The sequence below is a fragment of the Trachymyrmex septentrionalis genome, unplaced genomic scaffold (genome assembly GCF_001594115.1).
Source record: "Trachymyrmex septentrionalis isolate Tsep2-gDNA-1 unplaced genomic scaffold, Tsep1.0 scaffold6, whole genome shotgun sequence".
NCBI classification, from domain to species: domain Eukaryota; kingdom Metazoa; phylum Arthropoda; class Insecta; order Hymenoptera; family Formicidae; genus Trachymyrmex; species Trachymyrmex septentrionalis.
The window spans coordinates 2,948,370-2,963,335 of NW_017305778.1; the positions used below are offsets into that span (position 1 = coordinate 2,948,370).

Here is a 14,966-nt window from a genome sequence, read left to right on the forward strand (position 1 = left end):
CATGTTGAGTATGTTGATGAAGATAAATATGTATAAAATTAATACAATGTGACATATATAAAAAGCACGGTAATATACATATAAGTATTTGAGAAATTAGGTTGAATTGCTTTATATTTCCCTTTTACATCAAACTTTTACATTAAAAAGAAAAAGAACAAACTAAAGATTAGAGAGTAGTTTATGTAGATTATTCTTACATGATAAATTATTGTATTATTGTACGTACCAATTGTGTAATGTGCTATACCCCAAGGTTAAAAGCTAAATGATCAGTATCTTAGATAATTAATTTACATATCCCTATCCATGAAGAGCCTATCGTGTTTCTTTTATTTAAATAAAATCTATCGATGTAAAATTCCGAATAAAAGTTATAATTGTAATAAGACTAAAACTACTTTTATTACATCCAATTCACATTAATGTAGCGTTATGTCGTTTTTATACATCAAAGAATGGTATCGAACAAAAAGTAGTGTCTCTATGATAATTCTTACGGATTCCTAATTGTGACACGTGTGGCACATTAGACATTTTTTTTCTATAATTCTCAATTGCAATCTTTTTATCTTTTTATCCTAAAAAAAAAAGCTAAATATTAATTATGATAATTCCACCAAGTTGATAAAGGTGTTGTTGCTTGTTTTTGAGCCATTTATATTATTCGGTGGAAAGATTAATGGATTGAGATTGTTCTCGGGTTGGCTGCTACTAAGTCTGCGATATTTCGGCACGACCAATCTGGAATCGGGTTCCGAACAACCGATCAACCAGTAAGATGTCACCCTACCCTTTCCCTTCAACTCCACTTCTCCTCTGAGCTCAAGATCGAATGTCCCGAACTTATCCAAGATATTCTTCGTCGCTTTGGAGACGTGTATTCTCAAAGCTATGAAACAAATTATATTAAGCTTATATTTAATTTTTATATTTAATTCTCTACATAGGATTAAAAACTTTAACGAAAAATCTTTCAATTTTTAAAACATTTGTGTTTTTTTTTTATTATTATCTAATATACAGAATTTATCTTACGAAGACCGGAGGATTCCATTCGAGACGCCGTGTTCACGGTGTCGCCGAAGAGGCAATAATGCGGCATCTTCTGACCTACCACTCCAGCGCAAACTGGACCACTATGCACACCGATCCGTACGCTCAATTGAGTATTCTGCTTGTGCATTATGGTGAACGATCTGACGGCGTCTAATATCGCCAGAGCCATCAGTCCAATTTCTCTCGCATGTTCGTCGCCATTTCTCTCTGGAAGACCAGACGCCACCATATACGCGTCTCCTATTGTTTCCACCTGTGAATCAATCTCAAAATCAATTTCAAAATCACTTCTTTTCTCAAAGTCATTTCAGAATTTGTTATTAGAGTTCAAGTTTGGAGATTGACTCTGGCACAAATGTGTTTCTTTCTTCTAAAATGAATCATTTATGTGTTTTTATTTATAATTTATTTTGTTATATGTCTACCTTATAAACATCGTAGAATCCAATAATACTGTCGAAGGTACTGTACAAATCATTCAGGAAATCCACGACCTCCATAGGTGTACTCTGCGCGCATAGTGCCGTGAAACCAACGATATCGCTGAAATAGATGGTGACACATTCGAACTGCTCCGGTTGCACCATTTCCCCAGCCATTAACTGACCGGCGACTTGTCTTTAAAAAAAAAATCACTATTAAAAAGAGCAAAATGCCGAAAAACTAGACAAAGCAACGATGAACGATTTCGATACCTTGGAAGCACCTGGTACAGCAATTCCTCGCTGCGACGCTTCTCCAAGCTCAATTGCTCGGTCTTCTCCTCGACGAGCGCCTCCAAGTTGTTAGCGTATTGCTCCATTCGCCGTAACAGATCATCCATTAAATTCTCGCAATATCCTCTGAAATTTGAATGCAATTTTTTGTAATAGGTATATTTGTTTATATATTTTTACATTTATATTTTCTATAATTTAAGCATGGTATACGAGCAACTCAATCGTGGAGAGAGGATAACAAGATATATAATAATATAAATATATTTAAAAGATCGAAGCACGATGTAACGTGAATGAGTCGTCCGTGTCCCATTGCGGTTAATTGAAACTACACTGTCGTTCTCCTGATTTGAAATAAAAGTACTTCATGATTCCTCGTATTATGCCGCGAATAGTGTGGAAGCTGGGTCGTTCGTCAGGAACTTCGTGCCAACACTTCTCCATCAATGAGAGTATATCCGGCGGACAGTCCTTCGGCGTGACTTCCGGCCTTAAAGGAGGATTCTCTGACGCTGATACTCTGTTCACGATCTTCGTAGAAAAGGCATCAAAATGATAAAGAAATTATGCTAAAATTAGAGTAAAAAAAAAGAATGAAATGGATCACACCTCTTGCGCCGTCATAAAAGTCCTGGTTATCTCGTACGGACCACCGCGGACCACTATCTCCTCCAAGATAATTGCGAAACTGTAAACATCGCCCTTCTGCGTCGCAGCGCTTCCGGGTGTTATCGTTAATGGCAGGAGCTCCGGAGCGATCCAAAGTAATTCTGCAAATAAAGATTCTATTGGTCAACTTTTAATATAGTATATCACTCATATATTCTTTCTAAATTCTTTAGAGTGGAATCTCACTTTAAAGAATAAAGATTGAGCCAGTCTTGAAAAAGAGTGGCACGATTTTTAATCTTTAAGAGATTTTATTCTTTAAAATGACAATTTACTCTAAAAATTTTAGAGAGTTTAAATCGTTTATATTTTTTTTATGCAACTTACTGATGTAATAACTCTCATCCATAATCAATTCGGAAGGTGTGGTGAGAGTTTTGAGACCGAAATCCGAAATTTTTAATACGAAACGACCGTCGATTAGGCAATTACACGATCGTAATTTTCCATGGGCGGAAACCTCGCTGGCATGAAGATAAGACATTCCCTGCGAGGAAGCAATCTCTTTATCGTTTTCGCTTCATCATGCTTATTCATGATGTACTATTTAATTACAACGCTCTATTATAAATCAATGTAATATTAATTAAGATGCAATTAAATAATATAAAAATAGTTAAATATGTTAAGATACATTCAATAATTTAACGAAAAACACAACTTCTGCACCTGCATCTACCTTGACGATATCGTGGATGAGGGACATTCGAAAATTCCAATCCAACTTAATTGCCTCATTTTCCAGAACATCCTTCAACGATCCACGAGGACAATATTCGGTAAGAATTAAAACAGTCGGTGATGGCGAACAGAGGCAAGCCCCAATAAATCTAGCGAGCAATTAAATTTATTAATAAATAGCAAGAAATTGAGTTAAAGCAGCGATGTTACATTGTTGAATATTTATACTATTGAAGAAATCTTGTGAATGGTCATCCTTTTATTATCTACGAGAAAGAAAAACACGAGAAAAAATTGTTTCTACTAATTGTTAAAAGACAAAATACCTCACGGTGTTTTCCGACGTGACGTCCCTGACCTGTTTGATTTCCCAAAGTAATTTCTTTGTCACGTCGACTACTTTCTTCTTTGTGACCTTCTTGATAGCTACTCTCTCGCCCTTGTATATCCCAATAGTGGTAAAAACTATCGTTGGCGGCAATGATTCGCAACTAATCTGCGAACCGCGACGTATCCTCTGTTCCAATCCGTAATTCTATGATTAAGTAAAAGAATCAGTTAAGTTTTACAATTTATATAAATCATATATAATTTTATTTTTACTTTATAAAATAAATAAAATTAAATAATCTCTTATTGTTCTGCGCACGTTATACTCATAATTTATCGCTCACGTTTACATCGGATATCGCTTGGTGTAGATTTATCTTCGACGAGAACTGCTTCCCAACTTCAAGAAGCAATTCCTCAGGTCTTACACGCCAGGACATATTATTGAGATCGGCAGATAACCGCAAATGTCTATGCAAAGAAATTTTTTCACGTCGATTAATTTTATATTCTATTATAATTTTATATTCTTCACAAATATTTAACATTAAAAATTTTACGTTCTATTGTTATATTAGGGCTTTTTAGTATCTTTTTTTAGTATTAGATGTTAAACATCTTTTTTTAAATATTACTTCTTTACATATTATTATTCATACCCCTGGATCGCACAAATATCATAAAATTTAATGAAATCGCATTAAGTATACCTGTATAATAGACACGCGGCTGTAATTGCAGCGAGTAGAAACACAGCGAGCGCTATGCCTGTGTAAGCTACAAACGTATAAGCTTCTCTTCTTGACGTACAGTCCGGATCGTTTCCTAAAAAACCACACTCCGGAATATCTAGCGGGGGTCCTTCTCTTCCACCCGGCCAATGGATCTTCTTACCAGTCATAGGACTATATTCTCGATTTAACCCTAAGTAATGAGCAACCACTTCGAATCTGTAAGATGCCAACATCTTATCCTTGGCAATTTTTTTTATGTGATGTTCTTTTTATTAAAAAAATTTATCACATCAATGACAATTTTATATTGATTCGATTGATTCTCTTCTCACATCAGGTCTTTATAGAATTTTTTCCTCTAATGTTAAACAAATTTGTCTTCCTTAATAACAAGATAATCTGTGACATTTAATTTAGAAAAAAAATTCTAGTTCCTAAACCTTCTAATTGTGTTTGCAATTTGCGAGATGCATCTTGATAGGTATAAATGATAAAATTGCGTGGAACGAATGACATGAATTTTTAAATGACCTTCCGGTAATGGGATCTAAATCAAGAATGCTGTAATCCGCGTCACGATCCCCATTGTCATCTATCCTGACGTGACCTGTAATACCCATAAAGTTTCGATCCCACATTCTTCTCGTTATAGATATGCCGTCCCTTATATCTCCATCTTCGGCCAGGGTCTCGTTCAACGCGATCCCTAACAAGTAAACACCATCGTAAAAGGCTCCGACGAAGAAATTCACCTGTGAAAAAAGCAAGAAATCCATTTCACTCGCTTGGATTAATTTTCTTGATTGATATATTGTATTATATAATCTTGTACCCTTAAATACTTTGTCTAAAAAAAATCGCAACTTTATATCCTTAGGATTTTATATTATAGAATTTTTTAATAAACTCACTTCTTCGTCCTCTAAAAATGAATAGTTGTAATTGGTTTGCGCACGATGCTTGACGTTATCGGCGAAATCTTGAAATCGTGGGCTAGTCGGTTGAAGAAGAGACACCCTCAGTAAAGCCTCGTAAGCCTTCCTGGCAGTGGCATCGTCCTCATCCCCAACCTCCCAGTCATGATCGCCCCAGTACGAACCCTTAAAATTTATTTTAATTGATTTAACGTTGATGAGAAAGTATCATCCGTGATTTTTGCTGTCACGTTGATGTATGACGGATTTAAAGGTCTTTTCTCATTTATTATAGCGCCTTACGTGAAATATCTCGACATCGAAAAAAGCCCAATCCCCTCTTGTCATTCCTAATTCGTGGGCGGCCAGCATAAATCTTCTGACGAGCGTTCCGCGAACGCTGAGTATCACAACTGTTCAAAATTATTATTTTTTAAGTTGCCGTTAAAAACACAGCGTCTTAGCATCGCGATTTTTTGTCACCGCGTGGAAATATTTCTACGTTGAACGTTTCAGAATTCGATTGAAGATATTTACAATTATATGTATTGTATTTCTCTTAACAAAATATAAACTAAAAATATTTAAAAATTATCAATTTTTCTACGTTGTTATTTAAAAGTAATACAAATTGACGATTTAAAATCTGAATAAAAAATTATTTCAATAAAAAAATTAACATGTTTTTAAACAATTAATTAAGATAAAATGAAAAAATGTTTATTTAAATTATAAAATTGTATTGTCAAATATAAATATTGATTTATTGAACCGTTTAATATGTATGTAACATTCATTTTTTTAACGGAAAGTAAAAAGTACGGAAAGTAAAGTTTTCCAATTTTAGTCACTTTTTAAGACTGTTCACTTAATATTATATATCCTTAATAACGTAAAAGAGAGATTTATTTTTTAATAATTAAAAAAAAAATCGGAGTTAATTTAAGTCTTTCAGAGGACACCCTGCAAGCATAAGACAAAAGCGATCACTCACTTCTAGCGTACATGCTCGCGTCGCGCAGGTAAAGGTGATACGACTCGTCCTCGGAGTTTCCGTCTAATTCCCTTACGAATTTTAGAAGTCCATCCTTATGCAGACCGTACTCCAGATTCTTCCCTACCGTTAGCGAAAACAAGTCCGACCTGTCCAGTATAAGCGCGACGTGGGACCAACCGAACTCCTTGAACACGCTAGCGAAGACGAGCCGCAATCGGCACTGGCAGTACGACATCCTCGTTAAAGTGGGATACTTGCTTTTGTCTTTAAAAATTCCCTTCGAGAATTAAGAAGATGAAAAATATGTTATGATAAAAAATCCATCCTGTGACGACAGGAAGAGATCGCGGCGAGAAAAAATATCTACACTGAAAAAAAAATATAGCCAATTTTAATAAATATTTAATTGAATACTGCCAAATAAATATTTATTAAATATATGGATAGATTTATTTGATACAAGAAATGTTAATTTAATTTAACAATTTTTTTTATTGAACAAATACTTACTGTAAGTAAATGTTTAGTTGGCAATATTGATTAAATATTTATTAAAATTAACTATATTTTTTTCTCAGTGTAGACTCTATTGTGAGATTTTATTTCTATAGTCAAAATAATATGCTAAAAATTTATATCAATTATAATTTATGATAATTTGTTAGATGTATTGTATATAAATAATTAAGTAGAATATGATGGTAATTGTTACGAAAAATTGAAGAAACCTTTGATATCGTTATCATAATTCCGAGCTTAATGAATTTTACGAGGGCTAAAGTAACATTATGCGGAGAATTTATATTTCTTATGTCGTTCTCTGTCGTAATTAGTGCGTAGCTAATTAAGATATTAATGATATTACGTTTAAAAAATAAAATATCAGATGAGCTATAACGTTAACTATCATGAATGCTTACACTGGAAAAAGAGTCTGGTTACATTAATTGGAATTCTGATTTTAAATGGACAAATTTTAATTGATCAAAATCTTCTGGTTCATTCATTTTTAACCAGAAATTTTTCTCTTCAGTGAAACAATACTCAATGCAGCAATTGGAGGAGCAGAAAGAAAAAAAAAGATTCTAAAAGACTCCTTCGCAGCTTCTTACCGACGTTTCATTCTTCCATTTATGGATCCTTCCAAGGATACCGGACGTGACTGACAGTTCGCCTTCCGAGGGAGGCTTGGTTCGCAAGAAAGCGATAATCACGTTTCACATAAATGAGTAATAACATTGACACAATATAGCGATTCGTCTTAATATCAGAGCGTATAATACGACATCAAAAACGTTAGAAAATAGGGGAAGCAAAAGGGGGGATTAATCTAATTTAACACAATTTTACAATTTTGTAATTATAACTGTTGGCGCAATAACGTTTTTCTAGTCGAATAGTCTTCAGAGAATAGTCATCATCGTTGCGAGCTTAATTAATGTTAAATGCTGAGTTATGTAAATGCAAGTTAATTGACTTGACGAAAATATATATTGGGGCTAATAATTAAATGTTGACGCGTGTATTGGCAGCGCGAAAGTAAGTGCGACTTACTTGATCACCCATGCCGGTGATAATTGGACTATTCCAGTAGGCAGCGAGACGTGCTACAGGTTCCAGGGCGAAGGCGCAGGCCGGTCCAACGAATGCGATCACGTTGTCACGGAAATGCATGTCCGCTGCTAAACCGGGTGCCCTCGCCCCGCTGCAGGTCGGATAACTGAGAAATTCGAATATTCGTCCTTGACCGTATCTCAAATTTTGCGATTAAAATTAACACAGTAATTATTAGATCTCGATGTTGTCAAGTACGATGCAAAAGATCTATCATTTTTCCAACAAGTTTTTTTTTATTTAATTATAACATAAAATATATTACAGCTATTTATTATTTGACGATTTAATCGTAAGTAGCGCTTCTCTTATACGTTTAATTGATTTATGACTACTTACATTAGCACAAAATTCTGGTTGTATATTAAGGAATTAAATCATTGTAAAGGTTTGAAGAATTTCGTGCACTCTCTGAAAAATTATATATATGTGTACAATTATAAATAAAATTTTAGACCGATAAGAATAAATCAAATAAGAGAAGGAATTTTATTTTTGGTCAAAGTAAATTTTAATTGGAGCTTGATAATATTAATGCAAATTTGCAAATATATTTTTTGCAATAAATTCTTTGTAGTGATTTAAGCTGCTTATTAGCATCATCATTAAATTAATCAATGTAATTTGTAATGTTATTTCTAGTTTCAGTTTATCATTGCGTTTCAAGTCCGACAAATTGAATTGGAACGTAGTTTATAGAATTTAAACATGTACTTGCAAATTTGCATATGAATATTTACAAGATTTATTTACTTCGATTGAAAAGAAGATTTTTTTCTTATTTAATACGTATTCTATATTTTTTCCTATTATTGTATTATTAAATATTAGAAAATAAATTAAATTAACGAATGAACTGTTATCTCAAAACGATGAAATTAACACAGTTTTTTATCAGATTATTTCCAATTTAATATATTATACATTTGAACAATTGATATACATTCTCCGTCTCATGGAGTGAATTTTGGATAGAATATTTAACCTTTATTGATAAGATAAAAAATCGTTTTTTCTATGAAATTTTATTCTCGCAAAGTGAAACTGTACTATTTTCAGAGATATTATTTCATTTTTCGAAAATCAACATAACTTTAATATTTTTTAAATATATTTACAAGATGCATAATATATTTACAAGTAGTCAATAACATAAATTTTAAAACATGAAAATACTCATTTCTTTAACTAAATAAAAACCATATGCTTATCTTCCAACAACGATCCAATTTTCATTAATGTAGAAACGTACAATCCTGCATTGGTATGGAAATATATGCGTGCATGGTTAATATCAATCTGTGAAAACGCACAAAGTGGACGTATATGATGGATCGTATATATCACGTATTAAAGCGCAAACATAATACGATTGGATTACTGGGAGTGGATGCGACAGGGATTCACTTGGATACGTATTCTCCTGCTTTCTTGTGCACTTACACGTGACGTACATACAGTATTCGCTGGTATCCGCGTCCTTGAGGAGCGAAATGTGCATTTCGGTGTGAATATTCTGTATACGCGCGTACGCGCAATTAGCGACGAATGGCAACAATAATCACGATGCATTCGACACGCCGGGATAGGGACGCGTTGCGCGAGCAACAGCTCGAGATAATGGCGCATTAATTGTACCCGATGAATGGCCAATGATTGAATTCCCATCGATCTGCGCTAATTGAAAATGTCGGGAATGCGGCGCGGCGCGCAGAAATGTCGCGGTCCCGTAAATCTGCTGCATTTCCCGTAAATGTTTGCAATGACAATGCAGATTGGGGGAATTCTGATTTGCGAGAAAAGAATTTAATTATTGCGTCGCGTGTACGAAATGTTATTGTCAACCAAAATGAATGTTGGGATTTTTGTCGGAGGTTAATTCTTTACTGAAATAATGTTTACAACGTATAAAGATTATGGCACGCAAAAAATTTAAGCAATAATACGTAAGTAATAAGCAAATAAATATTTTAGATTTGCTACTGGTTACGTCTTATTGATGCCTTACTTTTTTGCGTAGCTTTAAGTAGCACAAAGCGCTTACAAAGAGTTAAAAAAGTGTATTTAAGTGGTTTTTTTTTAGCACCTTGCAGGCGCTATTGTGCTACTTCTCGTACAACAGATGATAATTGTCAATGAATTGTTAGAATTTTCGTCAGGGATTAATTTATTAAAAGAATGACTGTTTTACATTGCAGTTAATTAAACGCTGTTGTAAAAGCGCGATTTCGATATCATTACTGAAATGATAACTATAACGTAATTATAATTGATGAGCAACAGATGATATATGATTGTAAATGAATTGTTGGAATTTTTGTAGGAAATTAATTATTAACCTTTGAAGAGAGCAGAGAATTGTTTTTAAAATCTTACAGTTTTTTTCTTGAGTGAGAAGTTTGTTATAATTGAAATATTATATTCATTATTTCATTATTCCTTTCCCCAAGATATGATATTATTAATTATTTCTACGCCATTATAGTGGCTTTTTTGTCCTGTGAAAATTAAAAGAATGGCCGTTTTACAATTAATTAAATGTCTTTATAAAGACGCGATTCTTTGGTGTCAGGCAAAATGGCGATTATATGTATATTATCTGTTAAATGTGGATTAACACGTGTAATCCTCATTCACTAGACGATATATAATTGTTAATAAGATGTTGGAATTTTTACGAATTAGATTTTTCAAGGAACGGATTGTTTTTTACACGTACATCACACTTAATAAAATGCTTAATAAAGATACTTACATTACATAGCAGTAGTAAATAGATTATACTAACATTATAGCAGTAGTAATCATAATTATAATACATGTAATTAAAGTTATAAATCTCAAAAATTTTCTTCTCAGTAAACAACGTACAATTCACGTTCAATAAATAATATATAGATAAATATAAATAAATTGTCAAAATTTTTATTGAAAATTAATTCATTAGAGAAAACTAATCATTTTACGTTGTGTGCAGAAATAGTGGTTACAACCACGTGTAATCCCCAAAAATTTTCTTCTCAGTAAACGACGTGCAATTCACGTTCAATAAATAATATATAGATAAATATAAATAAATTGTCAAAATTTTTATTGAAAATTAATTCATTAGAGAAAACTAATCATTTTACGTTGTGTGCAGAAATAGTGGTTACAACCATGTGTAATCCCCGCGCAACAGATGATATTACATCACGTAACGTAGACATAGGTGGTACATACTCTGTATGCATGTGAATACATTTTTTATACGATGTTTATATGGAGAGAAATGGATAATCGATATAACAAGTGTCGCATGTAAAAAATAATTTTCACTCGTAGATAATTCGTCCTTCTTTCCCGCTGACCTCGAGAGGATTGAGCAGTTGTATGGTTAATATCGTGAACGCGTCTTTTCATGCAAATGCCTGTTCAATTGTATCAATGTAATGACGCAAAAGGGATGAGCAGCGAAACGGATTATAACACATGAAATATAACGAGACGAACTGAAACGAGATATAACATATCACAATGCAGAAAATAATGACATTTTATATTACATTTCATCTGATATAATAAAATATCTTTCTTTTATTTACGTCGACATTATATCGTGACTATTTCTAGACTTGATTTCAAATATTTTTATAATATATTTTTCCCCGATTCTTCTTCGATTTTTCCGTATTTTTTTCCCTGATGTCAATAACAAAACAGGAGAAAATATAAAATCGTATGGCTAAAAAATAAAACTGGCAGGACCACGTACTACGAATAAACGGTCCATTAAAAGGATTTTCATAACCGAAAATTACGACGAGAACATCTTACGCGTTTTTCATCCGGTACATATTTTTTGTTATCATACAATGAGGAAATTATAGATATCGCGATTGTTAAATTAATTCGATAAGTGAATTTGATAATTGTCTTTGTTGTTTTTTCAGTTTTGATTGATATAGCGTCTGAAATAACGGATGATCTTTCTCCTTTTGTTTTCCGATAACAACTTATACTACGCTTACACGACTCGATTTATGTCGAAGTTATAACATCGATGTTATAACTTCGGCATAAATCGAGCCAAGTAAACGTATAATCAATATTGGGCATAAAATTATTGTATACCTTCCTTGGACTTTGCGCAGCTGCACATTGTGAACTTTCAGGAATTCGTTCACTTCTTCTAAAGCCAGATCGACAGCTGGACCACATCGCTCAAGATCAAACGGGCTGTCAAGATGGGATGCCATAAGTACGCCCACGTTATACACCCGCAGAGGATTTCCGTAATCCACTGCGAAGTGGATCAAAAGACGTGAATTCGTCGAGCCGCGAATGCAGATATCGACAACCATTCAAACGCTTAATTAAAAGTAATGCTGTTTGAACGAGAGCTTGAAACTGAAGACGAACGTAACGGAGAATAATACCCTCTTGTCTTTACGATATTTATACGAGAGATTTAGCTGTAACTTTAAAGATCCCTGTAAATTTATTATAAAGCTGCTCACTACTTATCAAGATATCCCTTGAAAAAAATAAAATGCTATGCGGTTAAATTAAATAAAATAAAATATTCTGTAAATCAAACAATGGAAGTTTTGTAATTAAAAAGTTACGACTGCTGGAACAACTTAAGATTCGAATTTGCAAAATGAGGCCAAGACGTTAATTCGCGCGAATACGCACCAAAAATACCATTGAAGTGTCGCTATTCGTTAGAGAAATCACATAGAAAATACATTCGTTTTATTCATACGCGCGATTACACAGGGTGTCAGAAAAGCAAGAGAGGACGTAGAATACTGAAATTACAAGCCATGCATACCCAATGAGCTTATTCCCGCCATCGGGATAGAAATTTCAAAAGAACACGTCGATAAAATCGCGCAAAATATTCTTAACAAATGCGTTTATTAAATGGCAGAATAAAATATTGATATACAGGTTGTATATTGAAATGTTATCAGTACTTTACGTCGGTAAATTTTTGATAAAAGAAAATCGATGGGTATGGATGTTTTTCAAATAATAAAATCTTGCCAGTGGAAATGCGTAATTCTTGAAGTACCTCATTTAAATGTAAGTAATAGATTGTCATAATTCGTTAATATTTATAAGCATTTTAATTGCACTTGAGTAATTTTTTTCTAAGGAAAGTTATCTTTTCTTTTCCGTTACCAATATATTGCAATAGTAAAGGAAAAGTAGCGCAAACACAAATTAAAACAAAATTGTTATACTATAATTATTATTTATTGTTTATATAATTATTATATAAAAAAGGCGTCCACGCGCATCGAATTTCTCCTGTTAAGTTAAATAAAATTAATTATATAAAAATTGCAATAAAATTGCCAATTTCAGAAAAGTTTGCGCAGCAAGAAAGTACATAGTATCCCGATGAAAAACATCTTTGTGAATGAACAAACATCTTACCGCGCGGTACACTCACGAGCCACGACACTTGCGAAGCAACAACAACCGAGAGCACGAATAACCTTAGCTTCGTGAACATAACGATGCAAAATTCTCTTGAATCGCGGGGAGAGAGGAAGAGATGATCTGCGACACGTGAGTGGTGGTGCGTGTGTCAAGTTGAAAATAAAAAAAGAAAACGGAAAAGAGATCACACGTCGGATCGCCCGTTGAACCACATCTAAACTTTCGCAAGGAAGGATTCAGCCTTATATAGGGGTTGATACAGTCCCACCGTGGCAATGCGCAATCCAAACGCGCCCCTCGGAGGCATCTGCGAGTGGAAAAAAAGAAAGAGAAAAAAATGTTATTACGTGCGTTAATTATGCTTCGTACAGATACAAATTACGGGATGAAAATAGATAAATTATCTCAATCCTCGAATTTTATTCCCCGACCGCTTTTCGCAACCGTGAAGGGTGAATTCAAGCAATCGATTGTACAGCAATCAAGACTTTCTCTCAACCGATTTCTTCTCAAATAAAAGAAAAATGCCTTGCAGTTTTTTTCCGGGTCTCGCTCTCTGATGAACACGTGTGAAAGGATCTCGTGTCAATTCTCGTGAAAATAAATGAGGCGAATCCGAGCCTCGCTTCCAATTCCTGGCAATTTTATTGTACCGATTGCACTCATGGTGTGGTTGCGGATCGTAACAAAATCACCTGTTTCTTATAAACCATGCTCGCAGCATTCATAGGTTCTTATTTTTAAGATCGTCTTAAGTACGTCTTAAAATGCGACTTTCTAATTAGTTCATGACATCTTAATTAAGACTGTACTTTAGACAATCTTATAAATATAAGAATCGATTATAAATACTGGCCATAGATTTCTTGACTCAAATGCGATTTTTTCCTTATAAATGCAACTGCATGATCTAAGGTATACGAGAAGGCGGTTCTCGTTAGATCTAAAGCATTCTGTACGCGTACGCGTGTCTGAGAAATCCAAGACGCGAATCCATGTCGAAAGTGCAATCGATTCGAGCGGTGACTTCACACGAGCCTTTCAGCAGAATGAAGTTGCATTATGGCGCGAACCTGTGTTAAACCCCGAGGGATTTTCAGGATGTAGTGATACTTCTGTCAAGTATATATAGCGAGCACGCGAAGTTCTACAGCGTGTCCGATAGCGAGGGTAATGTAAAAGTTATGGTCGGATTGAATCAGGAATGTCTATGATTCTTCGGAGCTGTTGCATCATCGGAAGAAAATTGATATATTATACATAAAATACACAATATATTTAAGAAACTTAATATACGATACATAATATATATAATAGACCTATTAGGCTTACATTATTCCGCCTGAATTTTTAACGTAATAATTTGCGTAGGATGTTTCTGGTACTCTACATTATATCTTTGTATTGTCCTTTTTGATGATTTACAATTAAATAATGATTGATCATATTCTATATATTCTTTAAATAAAAATAAATTTAAAAAATGTTTGTTCAATTGTGAAACAATTTGCGCTAAATAAAATAATGTATATAGCATGCATACATTAACAAATTTTAAATAAAGCTTAGAGATCTCAAACGAATAATATGAAAGGTTAATTGCTAAATATTAAGATATTAGAGAACATTCCAGATTTGAAATTATAATCTTATAACATTAATCATACACTTTTGTATAATTTGTTAAATAAAAATTAGATTTATTATCTTGTATAGAGAGAATTATATATATTAATATATTTAATTTTAATATAATATTTTATATTAAATTATATATGTATTAAAATAAAATTAAATGTCAAGAATATATATAATT

At 33.3% G+C, this 14,966-nt stretch overlaps 1 protein-coding gene across 1 annotated transcript; it reads right to left on the reverse strand.

Moving 5' to 3' along the window:
• Window positions 1-605: 605 nt before the first annotated feature.
• On the reverse strand, window positions 606-11,955 carry LOC108752233 (atrial natriuretic peptide receptor 1). The gene is made up of 17 exons (XM_018492922.1): window positions 11,831-11,955; window positions 7,658-7,823; window positions 6,101-6,284; window positions 5,410-5,519; window positions 5,104-5,292; window positions 4,724-4,944; window positions 4,169-4,408; window positions 3,803-3,929; window positions 3,455-3,663; window positions 3,127-3,277; window positions 2,775-2,934; window positions 2,388-2,548; window positions 2,143-2,309; window positions 1,755-1,901; window positions 1,485-1,677; window positions 1,039-1,312; window positions 606-892 (listed from the first exon to the last, which is right to left on the reverse strand). Exons 1-17 carry the CDS (start codon window positions 11,953-11,955, stop codon window positions 606-608), a joined length of 3,111 nt encoding a protein of 1,036 aa, XP_018348424.1.
• Window positions 11,956-14,966: the final 3,011 nt, after the last annotated feature.